General features: G+C 42.1%; 1 protein-coding gene across 2 annotated transcripts in view; it reads right to left on the bottom strand.

The window, feature by feature from the left end:
- The window catches only part of Sgcd (sarcoglycan, delta (35kDa dystrophin-associated glycoprotein)), a 546,765-nt gene that overhangs the window by 138,591 nt on the left and 393,392 nt on the right, over positions 1 to 14,782 (bottom strand). For both annotated transcript variants that reach the window (XM_013508746.1, XM_005376219.2), the window contains exons 4-5: positions 8,367 to 8,454; positions 2,477 to 2,596 (exon numbers count right to left, since the gene is read on the bottom strand). In XM_013508746.1, coding sequence (XP_013364200.1) covers positions 2,477 to 2,596; positions 8,367 to 8,454 — 208 coding nt within the window. The remainder of the gene's footprint in view (positions 1 to 2,476; positions 2,597 to 8,366; positions 8,455 to 14,782) is intronic.

Genomic DNA, 14,782 nt, shown 5'->3' with positions numbered 1-14,782 from the left:
TCCAACCTCCCAAGAGCTCGTACAGCCTCGCTGCACAAAGAGGCAAACTTCTCATTAAGCTGAAAATGCAATTGCCTAAACTTCTGGTTCCACACCATATGGCTGAATCCCAGCTGACAGGAAGCTCATTCCTGCAACACATTGGGCTCATTTTACCAAGAAGGTTGATGTGAGATTTATGGGGTGGTCCTTTCCAAATGCTTTAAGCACTGTTAGCAGCAGTGGTATTTATTTTGATGCTTCCTTTCTATGCTTTTACAGCAAAGAGAGCAAATGCAAATGATGGAGAGAGACAGGTTGTATCCTATATTATTCTCTAAGTGAAATACCACTAATGTGATCACAGATAACAACTCTCATTTTACAGCCAGGAAAAATTAAAGGCCTGAGGGCTAAAGGTAGGTGGCTAGGTCACACCACAAGGAATCACCTGACTAGGCATGAGACTGTCCATTGCCCATCTGCCTCTGCACCCCGCATTCTTGCCACCACACAGCCCCCTAGACTCTCCCAACTTCTAACTCTGCTGAGTAGACAATGCTTGTGTGTTGAGGAGCCTGGAAGAGGGAAGTCAGTACCAAAAGAATTTGGCCAGTGTGGAGTATGTGTGCATGTGCGTGTGTGTGTGCGTGTATGTGTGTGTGTGTGGATTGTTAGACTATTCTAGGCACTCAAAATCTCCTACTTTGAGAAGTTAGAGGTTGGAATATGCAGATGTGGGGAAAATCTAGAATTCAGAGAAGACACTGGGGCTGGAGATTTAAGAATTATCCATCAACAAATATAGATATAAATGTGTATTATATGGAGGTGGGGAAAGGGAGAAGTCGTGGCATGAGGAGATACCAGATAAGCAGATTGACTAAGGGCAGAGGTGCCAGCCCAGAAGAGCACAAAAATAATGGAGTTGAGAGAAGATGTAAAGTGCAAATAATAATGCAGAGAGCAGATAATTCCAATCAAAAGAACTTACACTGTTAATTTAAGATAATAACAGCTAGCACTTACTGAGCACTTAATATTTCAGCCAATTTACTGTTCTGCATAGATTATTTCCTTCCATCTTCCAACAATCTGGGAAGATAGATTCTATTACACTAATTTTTGTAGCTCAACAAATAGACCCAAGCAGGTTAGATAGCTTGCTTAAGAACAGAAATGGGGTTAAAATCACAGTGAGTTAGTCTCAGAGCCTGTGATTTTAACCACTATGCTACAGTGCCTTTTAGGAAACAAAACAGAAAACTTAGGATTAGTGTAAATGGCAGTAGTAGTCCAAGTGGAAACAGAAGCAGCACCTGCACCCATTGGTGAATAACATTTTTGTGTATGAGACCCAAGCATAATCTTATTTAATTCTCAGACAACTTGAGAGGCTAAATGCTTTTATCCCTGTTGAGCAGAAAGGAAACAGGCTCAGCGATGGCAGTCACTTGCTAAAAGTCATACACGAGTAGGACACGAGCTGACATGTGGGACAGCTCCAGCGTAGAGCTATGGAAGACATTTGCTCTGTGCTTGAATTCAGCAACTCCAACAGTGGGATGAGGGAAACATTTGCAAGTATGTATACTACCAAATTCTCAGGCACTTCCACCACAGCATCTAATTGAGTAGGTCATGGGTGGATATATAAATCTAAACATTTCAAAAGTTTCCTCGATGATTCTTGATTTGGATCCAGGTCTAAGGATTGTGTTTTCATGCCTACCATCTCCACTCTTCCAAGCAAAACTGTCAGTCTGTGAGGACAGTATACGCTGTATGACATTTCTTTCCATGAGCACACATCCTAACCCAAATCTCTGGCCTGGAAGGTGCACCAAAAGGATACAAGGCCTGAAAAATTTTCACCAGGGGACTCCAGGGAGGTTCAACTACCTTGTTTTAAAAATCCAGGAAACTGGACCCAGTTACTCTTTTAGAATCATTTGTTTCAATTTGGGGTGCTATAACAAAGTACCATAGACTGGGGGGTTATCAATAAAGAGCAGAACTTTATTTTTCACAATTCTGGAAGCTGGGATTCTGAGATTGAGTCTCAGCCTGATTGGGTTTTGATGAGAGCTCTCTTCCAGTTGTAGGCTGCTAACTTCTCAGTGTATCCTTGTATAGGGGAGGTTGGGGAGAGGAGAAAGAAGGAGGAAGGGGAAAGGGGGAGTGAGAAGAGGGGAGAGGGGAGAAGAAATGGGGAGGAGAGAGAGAGACATACAGACAGACACAAGGAAGCATGCATGTACTCATGAGCACATGTGCCAGTCTCTCTAGACCTCTATAAGGGCACTAATCATATTTATGAGGGCTCCACTCTCAACACCTACTTATCTTGCAAAGGCATCACTTTTACATGTTGTCACACTGGGGATTAGAATTTCAACATATACATTCTCCTGGTGGGGAGCAAACATCCCATCCATTGGACCATTTTAGTTTTCCTTTAAAACATATATGGTAGCATGAGACCAAATTTCCTTACCTAAAACTCTTAATCTCTCAGCACCTACTACCACTTCATTGTCGTCTGCAGAGAAGAGCAATTTTCCAGAAACTGTTTTTACTTCAAACTTTTTGCCATAAGCTTCTACAGCTTTTGGACCTAAAAGGGAGAGACAGGGAGAAAGAGAAAGCAGAAATACATTAGTCTCATTGCATTTGACTACAAAAAGCTTTTCATAGAACATATATGCCTGACAAGATTGGGTTGGACTTTAATGTTAAGTGGACTGGTTTTCAGAAGCCGACCGTGAAAATCAGTCTCTTGACTTGAGTCATATTCTGTCAATTACTTTTAATCATATGCTCTCAGGCTATGATTTTAAAGACCATCATGTCCTCCTTCCAAACTAATGGTTGAATGGAATTCCCCTCTGCTAACCACCAAATTAGTGTCAAGCAGGTGTAGATTTCTGGTTGAATGCATCCAGGCTCACAAGGCACACCATTCCTCGAGGCAATTGTCTGTCCCTGGTAGCCCTCACTGTCAAACTCCTCAAAATTCTGCTGGATTCTGTCTCCTCCTGTACCCTTGACCCACTGGCTGCATGTGACACCAAGTCAAGCCTATTTCCTCAGAAGCCAGATCATTTCCTGGCAGAAACCACTGTAATATATTGGAATTAATTGCCACAGATATTGTCAAGTCTTTTATGCTAGAAATTCACTCAATAAAGAAATGTGTATCATGTGTATCTAAATTGTACCAATAAACTTAATAGAAAATAAATTCAGCTCATCATTTGACAACAGATGCTCTTCCTGCAAGTGGGCTGTCTAGTGTGGTACACAGGGAAGAGGAAACCTTTGATCCCCTCACATCTATATTATGATGGAGAAGGAAAGACTGATACAAATTTTACAATTTATGAATAAGTGACTGGAAAAATCACAAAGAGTTTTAGATACTATACAAAAAATAAAAGAGGTTTATGTGTTAGAACATTTCAGACAGACGTGTCAGTCTGTCTGAGCTGGTAGCTCATGTGGCTTCTGCAATTTGGTCTACAGAAATCCATCAGAATAACCCTCACGTATAATGATCCTCACTTAACCCAGCTCTGATCAAGATTTTTTTCGTTTGATCTAGAAATGCTTACAAACTTGATAGAGTCCAAAATCTATATTTTCCCAAAATTACATAAGAAATTCTGATACACTTTTTTGGTTTTGTTTTAGGTATTTTTTTTTTTCAAGAGAATATTACTGAGTAGTAATGAAAGGGTCCTCGAGGCTTACCAGCCAAAGACTACCAGGATCACACCTGCAGGGGAACGATACTGGCTTCATCCTTGGCGAGGGAGGGTAAAGCCACACGATGGGCAACCCCAGAGCCTCTCAGAAAGACCCTATGACTCCCTGTAGGATCTGACCTCATCCTAAGGATATTTTTACAAAGGTGCTAAGAAAGCAAAATGAAGATGAAGTACTTTCAGGAAATAAGAGTGGTTTTGTGCCAGGGTATCTTAATAAATCTTACCTACAAGTAGAAAAGACCAAGACAAAATGAAATTGGTCACATTCACAGAAATTAATTACTTATATTCAGTAGGACAGGAGATGTTTGGTGTTTGTTGTGGTACGGTTAATGTTCTTTTTCAGTCCGAGTTCATAGTTGATGAGAGCTGTCTGAGTGTGTGTGTGTGTGTGTGTGTGTGCGTTCTTTTGTTGTCTGGATCTTTTATAACCAATGAGTGACCCTGTTTTGTGATGTCCTGTAAAGTTATTTACATTTAAGCAAGGGAACATGGAGGCCTGGTTGATAGCTGCAGGCGAGCCCTTGGCATGGTTTTCTTGTTTTTAATACCACCGTGCTGCGTTAGGAATCAGACATAAATTGTGTTCCAGCTCTCACTTTTTGGTAATGTGACTTTGAGCAAATCATTTGATTTTTATGAACCTCAGTTTCTCTGCCTATAAAACTGAAATACCATCTACTCCTTCACGAACCTCATAGAAAGGTTGAAGGGATCAAATGATACTGAATTTATAGAAAGAACTCTGTCAGTGGAAAAGTGCTGTGAAAAGTAAGGACTTCTCTTGTTATCACCATCACTGCCACGATCGTCAGCTTGTTTCTACATCAGTGGTCACGGCGCATTAACAATTATTAATGACGAGTTCCTCTCTGTGCACTTCGCAGTTCACGTGATCGTATCCATCTGGCAGACCTCATCTCTAGCTAGCACGTCCAACACTGGCCTTCTGACACAGAAAAGGACAGTAGAAAGGCTCCTCAATGAGCCAGAGGCTGAGACAGTAGAGACTGTAGAGAATTTCCAAGCAGCACCGGTGAGCAAAAGGAGCAGCAGCCAGGTTGTGGGCTCCTTCAAGGCCAGTGCTGAGCTTGGTGAAATCCCAGTCTGGAATCCAGCTTTCAGAACTGTTCCACAGAAGATAAGTGAGGTTTATTTGTCCAGGAAGGTAAAGAGGACTGGAGTCCACATGAATAGAATAGCCAGGAGCTGGTGAACATTTTGAGGATGAGGGAAAGTAGAAAATCAGAGACAAGGACCAGAGGAAGGTTGAGAAGAACAGTGATGTGCAGTGCGGGATTTGGATTCAGTGATGGCGAACCTCTTAGAGCTTTCAAGGATACAAACACTGCAGCACACATGCCAGAGGTTCCCTACTACTACCACCACTGTGTTAGGTATGTCTGTGGGGAGCAAGAGGCAGCTGTCTTTGTGACTGCATCAAAACATCAGGTAAAATCTTCATCATTTGTGAATACTTTAAAGACAGTGACTTTCTTTGGAAGAGAGATAAGGAACGAGGGCATAACGAAGTGAGGATGAGTGAGCGAGTAAATGAATGACCCGAGGGTGAGCAAAGGATCACAGCAGTTTGCACATTGGGAACCAGTCATATGCCAAAGCAGAGGACACAAAGACGTAGACTTTGCCTCTGCTGACCTGGGCAGGATCATCAGCTGTGGACTCCTGCCTGGCTGTGGACTGAGATTACTCTGCAGTCCTGAATGGCTGGTGAGACAGTCTATGTGTGAAGTGCCTTATAGGAAAGTGTACTGTAGAGATCACAGCAATTAGAGAATACAAAGTACAATTAAGTTATCTTGCTTTTCAGGGCTTCACAGAAGACAAAATGGAATTTACCAAGGGCTAGAGCCACTTTTATAGCTAAGGTTCAGTAATTGGTAGTTTTAGCCAAAAACGTACAGAGTAACTGCTGGCTCAGTGGTGCAGACAGCTTGCCCTTTGTGGATTCCACCGGGGCTGCCAAACTTCCCTGGACGGGACTGAAAGCCTAAACAATGACCCTAGAGGGAAATGCAAATGAAGCTGAAGCCTGCTCAGGAGGTCCCTCAGTGGACCCGTTGTTCCTCTCTGGAGTAGAAAAAAAATCACTATTTATAATGTGTAACTAATCCTCAGTTAATCCGCTCCGTGTGTGATAGTCTATGTGTGAAGTGCCTTTCTAATTAATCTCCTAAACAGGGAGGAAAGCTGTAGCCCCTCACGATGCATAAGCTTCACCCACATCAGACCAGCGCCTTGATTCTGGGAGCTGTGGCCACCCAGCTTAATTCCTTCCAAGGGAGCATCCCCCTCTCCACTTCCCGATGATGCTGTGGAGGGCATCCCTACCACGCCCCTCAGAGGGCAGAGGATTCTGGGTTTGCAGTCACTACTGAGGCAAGAAAATAGCGCTACTGCAGGCCATCTATATGTCGTGGACTAAGGTGGGAACTTAGATGTCATTGAAAGCATTGTTTCATGCACGAAAGATCATCTGAACTCCTAACACTAGGATTTCTAACGGGCTCTGAAGATACTTTTTAGCTAAGGGGAGAATGCCTGCGTCCAAAGGATCTCCTTAGTAGATCCCACTGCTTGTAAGATGGGAGTGATTTGCTTTCTGGTAAGTACGCCACCCAGTGAGGCAGGAATTATAAAGCACTGTCTGCTGCAACTGCGTGTTGCTTTCCACTATGTCTGTAGATGTAACGTTAAAGCAGATCCCTGAGGGAAAACTTTAGGGGTGTACGTTTGCGCGCGTGTGTGTGTGTGGCTCTGTGTGCATTTCTGTGTTTAGAATCGTAGTGTGAACACATCTATTATCCTCTCTAGAAATCATTTTGAAAGGCTCCTCTTGGTTAAGATTAGAATGGCTTTTTGCCCATCTCAGTTTTGTATTACTTGACTTGTATTGTGTAGTATTCACCTTGAGAGTTAAGGGTAGGGGTCTCTCAGCTTCCATGAGAGCCTCATTTGGTAATGGGAAACAGAAAGTCACAGAATACTGAAGGATGAAGGTAAGAGAAGGAGAGGAGGGAGGAGAGAGAAGAAAGGAGAGAGATGAGAAAGGGAGAACAGAAGAGAGAAGGCAAAGGAAGGGAGGGGAAGAGAGGGGAAGAGAGGGTAGATAAAGAAGAGGAGGAATAGAAAGAGATAAAAGAACAGAAAAGGGGGAAGGGATGGGGGAAGAGGGAGGGGCACGGACAGAGAGGGGATGATGAGGACATAGAGGTCAAGGGAGGGAGCGGCTGACTCTTCTGGTGAATAATAGGTCATTTGGCCATTTCCAATTTTATCAAAACAAAGATCTCTCAAGTAAACCAAATCTTCTGCAAAGAAACGGCAAACGATCAACAGGCAAAATAAGTTCCTTTCCAACGAGGGAATCTGGGAGCTGGCAGTTGGATTTATTTCCCTCCTGGAGGCAATTTTCACACATGCCATCTAAATCATTGCTTACTGAAGCTGTTTATTTAATTATTTAGCGTGGCGAATACAGGCCAGATGTTATAGAAGCAAGGCCAGCAATCCAATTGAGCTCCGGAACAGCGTGTTTGTGGAGGACAGGCTCTGCCGTGCAGCAGTTCCTCCAGTCCGTGAGTGCCTTGTCGGGTGGATGGTCCAAGTCGCCCAGTGGCTGAGCATCTCTAGACCACCGCAGGTAGTTGTCCTGGGATTTGGGGCTCTCTCCTCAGGAGAAATGCCTCTGGGCATAAAGGCATCTGTTTTCCTGTGGCTTGCTGATCAGTGGGGCTCCAGAAATTTTAGTCACAGTAATGTTTTGGAGCAAGTGACTTCTCAAAATTTCCATTTGGATACTTTTCATTTAGCCCTGAGGCCAAACAAATGGCATTTTCATCTGGAAGTGTAACAATGCCATACATACACACACACACACACACACACACACGTATCCTTTCCCTCTCCACAAAGGGCTGCATGATGCCTCTTTTTCACTGTGTATAATTTGCAGAGGGTACACTTATCACACCACACAACACAACACCATGGTCATGAGGCCCATGCGTATTGTTATTAAGAATAACCAATCTTTTGCGAATGTGCAGTTTAAAGCCCAGTGGGTCCTTTTCCCAGCTACTAGAAGCAGATCTTTTATTTAAAAAGAACCATACAAACCTATTTCATGGATACATCTGCATCTTGCAAATACATTGGGTCCAAAGTGAAAACATATAACAAACACGGTATAGATTCAAACTATCATGAAAAATCCCTTTAAACGCCTAATGAAGTGTGTGTGGCTTTGCACATGTGCAGTTCCCTCAGTCTAGCTAACACGCCCGGTGTTTCTTCCAGCGCTGGAACTGGGAGCCTTTCTTTGGTTGAGACCCTGGTGAAGCAACTGGCTTGACTTTAGAGACCATGATCCATGAAAATGTGTTGTTTTTTTTTTTTTTCCTCCTGAGCAGATATCACTGGATCAATGGACAGGTGTAAATTGTGAACTACCGTGAACTATACGCTGTATTTTCTATCTCAACACTGTGAACAGGTTGAGAACCTTCTTTTCAAGGTGTTTCATTTCACCTTCAAGTCTCCAGTTTTTGAGTTCCTTGCACGGACCAGGCATTTCTAGGTTCTTTCCTTTCTTACCTGTTATCAGCTGAGTTAGCACTTTAGTTTGATCGTTGAGAATGTTCACGGTCACATTTCTGGCAGATTTGAAGTACAGGGCATTACCCTGTAACAAGAAAATAGAAGAAACCCATGAAATGGCACATTTCTAACCTATAAGAACGACAACTCTAAGTCACCAAGTGATTAAACTGGTTTCAGCCAAGTTCCAGTTGATTCATTTTGAGTTGAAAATCCCAAATGTTTAGTGATCCCCACACATGTGAAAATTAGTAGGCATATACCCAAAAGAGATCCTCTCAAAAACAGATAGGCATACCCGTACACACACACACACACACACACACACACACACACACAAATAGATTTCTCTGGAAAACACACAAAACACATTACTAGAGTCAAGTTGGCAACAACAGGGACATAGAGCCCTTCAGGTCTTATTGATGAAGTGAGCTCGCCCTCTAGTTTCTCCACTGGAGCCACTCAGTCTGTAGAGGCAGGCAGGAAGTTGGTGTGAAATACCCACACTCTGCCTCTGGGCGGAGCACAGCTGCACCATCATCTATGAGACTCCTCTGTGGAGATGGCTGCAGCCCACACATTGGAAACTCGAAGGTTCCATCACTCCTGCCTTCCTTTGCTTCCTCTTTGTTTGTATTTGGATTTCTTTGCTTCCAGGCACTCTGTGCCACCAACCGCTCTCCTCTCCAGCAACGGAGAGCTGGACTCTCCCAAAAATGACTCAGAGCAGGGCAGGGCACGCCTTCTCTGCAAAGAGCCTCACTGCAAACATTTCAGGGAGGCTTTGAGAGATGCACAGTCTCTGTTGTAACTACTCTACACTGTTGTTTTGTGCAAAACTGTCCTAGACAGCACAGAAAGAGGATATGCTAGTATTCTAAGAAATGTTGCCATGTATCTGTGAAAAGGATATTAGAATTTCCATCATTTAACTTTTTATTTTTTATTTTTTAATTTTTTAAATTTTTTATTTTTTTTTTTCTCTGGTTTTTCTCCGGTACCGGGAACCGAACTCACGACCTTGCGCTTTTGCCACTGAGCAAAAGGCAGGCGCTTTTGCCACTGAGCTAAATCCCCAGCCCCTAACTTTTTATTTTAAATCTTAAATAATCTTAATGTATCATGATGTATTATTCTTCCTTTCTTTTATCCTTCCCACTACAATCATTTAAAAGTGATTCTTAATCTGCTGGAGGTATGAGAGGGCAAGATGTACCCCTAAGGCCATTACTTGCCAACCTCTACTTTAGAAGTTCTCCTTTTCACTGATACCTGCCAGCATCATCTGCTTGTTATTGGGAAAACAGAATTTGCAATCACTTCTGTTTTTCTAAACCTCTGGTAGCACATGGTATATACCAGTCTGAACATTCAGTTATGTATCTGTGCACTAATCTGTCCAAGTCCTTGAAAACCACTACCCTACCAGCAAAGCAAAACTCAGTCTTTACTTTCAATGTTACCTCCTAACAGGGACAAGTATATTAGCTGTGAATACTAGGAACAATCAGGGAGCTACAGAGTATTTGGAGACTTTCCTAGAGAAGTAGTAAATATTTGTGCCAGTCCTTGAATGGAACATGTGTATGATTTTACCAAGTTGAAAGAAAAAACAAAGGTTATGAAGGTAAGTATGGGATGGGAGTTCAATATGTTTCTATTTTTAAAATTGATAAGGGTGAGGCCTGGACTACGGAGCCCCGTCTATCACCTGCATGTGCTTTTCACAATGGAGGAGAGGAAATGGAATGGCAACTGTGAAATGCTGACAGTCTGCAGTGTCACTCGTGGTTATGTGATGTCTCATCTAAGGTTAGCTGCTACAGTGGACAGCCAATATCTATAACCCACTCAATCTCAAGTCATCAGATAACCTTGAGTGAGAGCTTCTGACCTTGTGCCTGGAAAAGACAGTGACTTCTGATACATCAGGTAATGACTGATTGAGTATAATCCTCCACAATCTACAGTGAAATCCCCCCTTTCTATTTTGAAATTAGGTCAAGAAAGAAGTGCTTTTGCTATAATATTGTTATGTTTCTTTCTGAACATAAGGAAACAAATATTAACCTAAAAGAGTTTGTCATTGTTTTAGAGTCCCCAGTAATTCTATTTAAAACTTCAAAGCCATTCAAAAGAAGCACAGGTTCAGAACTTGGAATCAGGAAAGGGGATTGAATGTTTCTAGACCTTCATGTCCTAGAATTTCTCTTCATATATTCAGCAACCTCACACTGCAGAGAAGAGCGGCCTGGAATCAGAAAACTGTATTAATTCCCCTCTCATTGATGCTTGCGAAGGCTTGTGCAAGTCGGTTCACTCTTCTGGCTTGATTCTTTTCATTCTTCACCATCAACAACCAACATCATTATCATGCTCATCGCTGTTCTAATGGAGTACTCTCTGTGTGCCAGGGATGCCGCGGGAGGTCTGGAGGGAAGCGATTTCCGATCCCAACTCTACCAATCACAAGCTTTGTGACACTGAACAGGTTACTTCATGATTCCATTTCTTTACATTTCGGTGCAAATATTAGTTATTAAATTCATGAGATATGCTTATTTGAAACTTCACATTTAATTATGAAAAGACATGTGGTCCACTGTCAGGCATATATGAAGTCGTCAGTAATTCTTAGGGCAAGGAAAGGACGGGGAAAAGGAGCAGTGAGTGACACAAAAGGAAGAGAGAAGGGGAAAGGAGGAAAAAGAATGTGGGGAAGAAGGAAGTGGAAGTGGAGAAGTGGAGAGGGAGAAAAACAGAGAAATGGCTCACTGATTTTTCCAACCTATCTACAGCATTAAGCAGGTCTTGCTTACATACCTAACAGTCTGTTTCTTACAGAGGGTCTCTCCCTATACACCCTTAGCTCACCATTGTCTTTTAAATCCTGGTCTCTTCAAATACTACCTGCTTGTCCTTACTAATATTCAAAAACTCTATCATTTAAAAATCTCATAACAGCTTTGCTCGAGATTTACAGGAAGCGATATAATAAAACCAACTATTCCATTTCATTACCATGTCAAAATATTATAGTTTGGCACTAATTGTTCTAATATGCTAACACCCTGGGAAATAGAATCTTTGTTACATTAAGGTTTAAAGAAAGTATCTCATTTTCATTTGGGGCACATTGCTAGAATCCTCAGGTACACATATAACACAGAGATTACCAGGGAGGTAGCATGACCCAGCTACATGTGAAGAGCCTCAGATGGTGACTATGTCTCTCTGATTTTTAGTTTGCTCTCTGACTTTTTCTACTAAGTCAGAAAAACCAAGTCTTGCTTTGCTCTCACATCCTCTTCTCATTTCCTAGAACTCACCACTGTGCCTAGCTATCTGAGCTCAGGGCAACCTTGGAGGATAAAAGGTTTGCAGGTAGCTGTCTGCAGGCTCAGCTCTGCTGTGGAAAAGGAGTCTGGCTGATTTTCATCTGAGGGTTCAGCTCAGCCAAGTCAGTGTGCAGCCAATCAGCTTGCGATTCTTCTGGACAAAGAGGCAGTCATACGGGAGATACAGAAAGCAGGCCACATGCCATCGTCCCTGGTGGAGGGAGAACAGTCCATATCTACACTCCCTTCAAGTAACTAATGTCCATTTGATGCTGGAATACTCAGCACACAAGTATTTGGATGGAAAAGAATCACACACTGCTCCATTTCTTTAAAGCAGAATGAGCACAAGGGAATCAAATCTTTCCTTGATGACATAGGACCACAGAAATGAACTGTTTATTGCACCATGTCCTCCAGTGCTACTATATGCGTGTGGCTATTTGAACCCTGACTGTTCTAGCATACTTAAACATTATTGTATCTGATATAAAAATATATTATGTATTCCTATATCAAAATAGAATGTGTAAATGTCAAATGCTATAAACATTGTAACAAAGAGTAGAGATTCATACCTCTCATCATGGAAAGAGCTTTTAACTGCTCTGGGTGTTTCTTCAGAGGATTTTCTTGCTGTGGCCAGAAATATGCCTCTGTGCCGTCTCCAGACTTACCAACTGTAGGTGTTATCCATTTAATTTCTCCAATGATACAGACTCCATGTAACTTTGGTGAAGTCAGTAGTCATAATTTTACTTGGTTCAACTCATTCCACATCCTGAACTTGAGACCTACAGGAGCATCTAGTTCCTGAGCATTGCCAGCACTCTGCATTTTCTCATATTTTTTTTGCTTCCCTCACTGAAAGATTGTGGATTCTGGCTTTGCCAGCTCAACCACCTGTCCTGTAGCCACTTATGATCTTGTTTTTTGGTGGTATTTCTTTTTTTATTTTATTTTTTTGTTTTTTTTTTGGTTTTTCTCCGGTACCGGGAACCGAACTCACGACCTTGCGCTTGCCAGGCAGGCGCTTTTGCCGCTGAGCTAAATCCCCAGCCCCTTTGGTGGTATTTCTTATCTATCATTATTTATATTTCTTTTCTCTATGACCTTCTGAATTTACTCCCTCCCCCATTTCTGTCTTTTTTGCTGGGATTTTTGAAGGAAGCAGGGCCTATGATTCCTCACAGCTATCACTCTGTCTCTAGACAAACCTCACACTATGGCCTTCTTATGAGAGAAGCTGGTTAAAATTGTGTGTACATCAAGAGCAGGAGTAACTGACTATGGACCCAAGAGCTTCTTTTAAGCATCCTCCAGACATTAATAGTGTACGTGGAGCATGTCAGATACTGTTCCAGGCCCTGGAGAATGGGAAACACAAATGACCTTTATCTTTAGGAAGCATCTAGCCCAGGAGGAGACTGAGTTAGTACAAAATAACCACCACAACAATGCGATAACACTTCAATCAAGATTTATGCTCTCCTGGTACGAGAGGCACAGATTTTACTATTTGCATTTCATCACCGCCATATCTCCACAGTCTGTTTTGACATGAGGTGGCAGCCAGAAGTTTCTTATCTTGATAATCCTGCACTGTAGCATATTTTCCTTGCCCTTGGAAGAGCTAATAAAATGCTTTGGGAATTTTGAAACATAGAGAAAACACAAGTACGGGAACAACTCTACACCCAGGGAAGGCTTTGAACTCTCAGTGGGAAAGAAGTTCAAGGAGGAAGAAGCCAGCATGGCTGGAATCCTAAAGGGAGTCTTGACCCAGAAGAGTGGGCTGCCTTTTGTCCTTTCCTCCGAGCACAAAGGCAGGCAAGCCCACAATGCTGTTTCTTTCCAATACTACGGTAGGTACCAACAAAGCCTGGCCTTATGGAGTGCAAGCTCTAGGGTCAGACAGATCCGGGCTTTTGTCACAACTGTACCTCTTTAGTAACCATATGGCTTTGAGTGCACCATTCCTGCTTCTATGAAATGAAGTTCAAGACTGTATATAACTGTGATGAAAGAAGAAAAGTATGTGTAAAATGCCTGCATGAGGGGTACAAAAATCCTTCAAAGTTATTGAGAAGGAAACACACCAAACTACCTGAAAGGGCTCCTTAGAGAAATGGCTGATCTGCTACCGGGCCAAGAAATCTACAACATAAACCCGGAGCATCTGTAATGTCAGAAGAAAGGATATGCTCAACAAACAAATAAATCCCCAAATGCCACAGTGGTGGGAGGATGTCAAAGAGGATTCCATACAAATATATATAAAGGATAGATACATAAATGAGCGAGTATAGTCAAAGGTTCTGTGTAGAAGAACTCCAGATCATTTACCAGCTAACTCTCCACCCTTTAAGATAGAGTCTGCAGTGTCTTATTTTAAATAGAACAATACAGAAAGAGAGATATAAGAATAACTTCCTCACTGAGAAATAGGACAGGCACTACCTCAGCCAGGTGGCCAAGGTCAGCAATGGGAACACTGATGATAAATCATGCTCAAAGCAGGTGTCCTTGACATGCTGAAATAAAGTGGCATTTTACCTCTGTGTACTTCCTCTTCAAAACCCTTGACCGAGCTAATCATAAGAAGAAATCTCAGTTGAAGGCTATTCTACCAAGTACCTAATGAACACTTCTCACGAATGTTATGGTCACCAAAACCGAAGGAAATGTGAGACACTATCAACAGTCAAGAGGAGACGAAGGAGGCAAAAGGTCTAAACACATAGAGGAGGCAATAGGACCAGATATATTGGAAATGAGGCCCTTAGAAAAAGGACATTAAGTAAAAACTAAACTATTCTAAAAAAGGATGGGCTTTAGCTAGTAAAATATTAATAATATGTCACTATCAGTTCACTAATTATATCAAAATATAATTTGCTGACATTATATGTTAATGACAGGAAAGTCTGGGACATGTGGGAATACTCTGTACTATCTTCATAACTTCTTTGCAAACTTAGAACTACTGTAAAATAAAAAAAAGAAGTTTTTTTGAAAACTGTATTAAGGCTGCCAAATTCTAGGAGCTAGAATTTCAGAAAGTGGCCTTGG

The sequence above is a fragment of the Chinchilla lanigera genome, unplaced genomic scaffold (assembly GCF_000276665.1).
Source record: "Chinchilla lanigera isolate Chin_1 unplaced genomic scaffold, ChiLan1.0 scaffold00007, whole genome shotgun sequence".
Taxonomy (NCBI): domain Eukaryota; kingdom Metazoa; phylum Chordata; class Mammalia; order Rodentia; family Chinchillidae; genus Chinchilla; species Chinchilla lanigera.
Note: the sequence above shows the minus strand (reverse complement) of the source record. Positions and strands in the feature narration are given on the sequence as shown.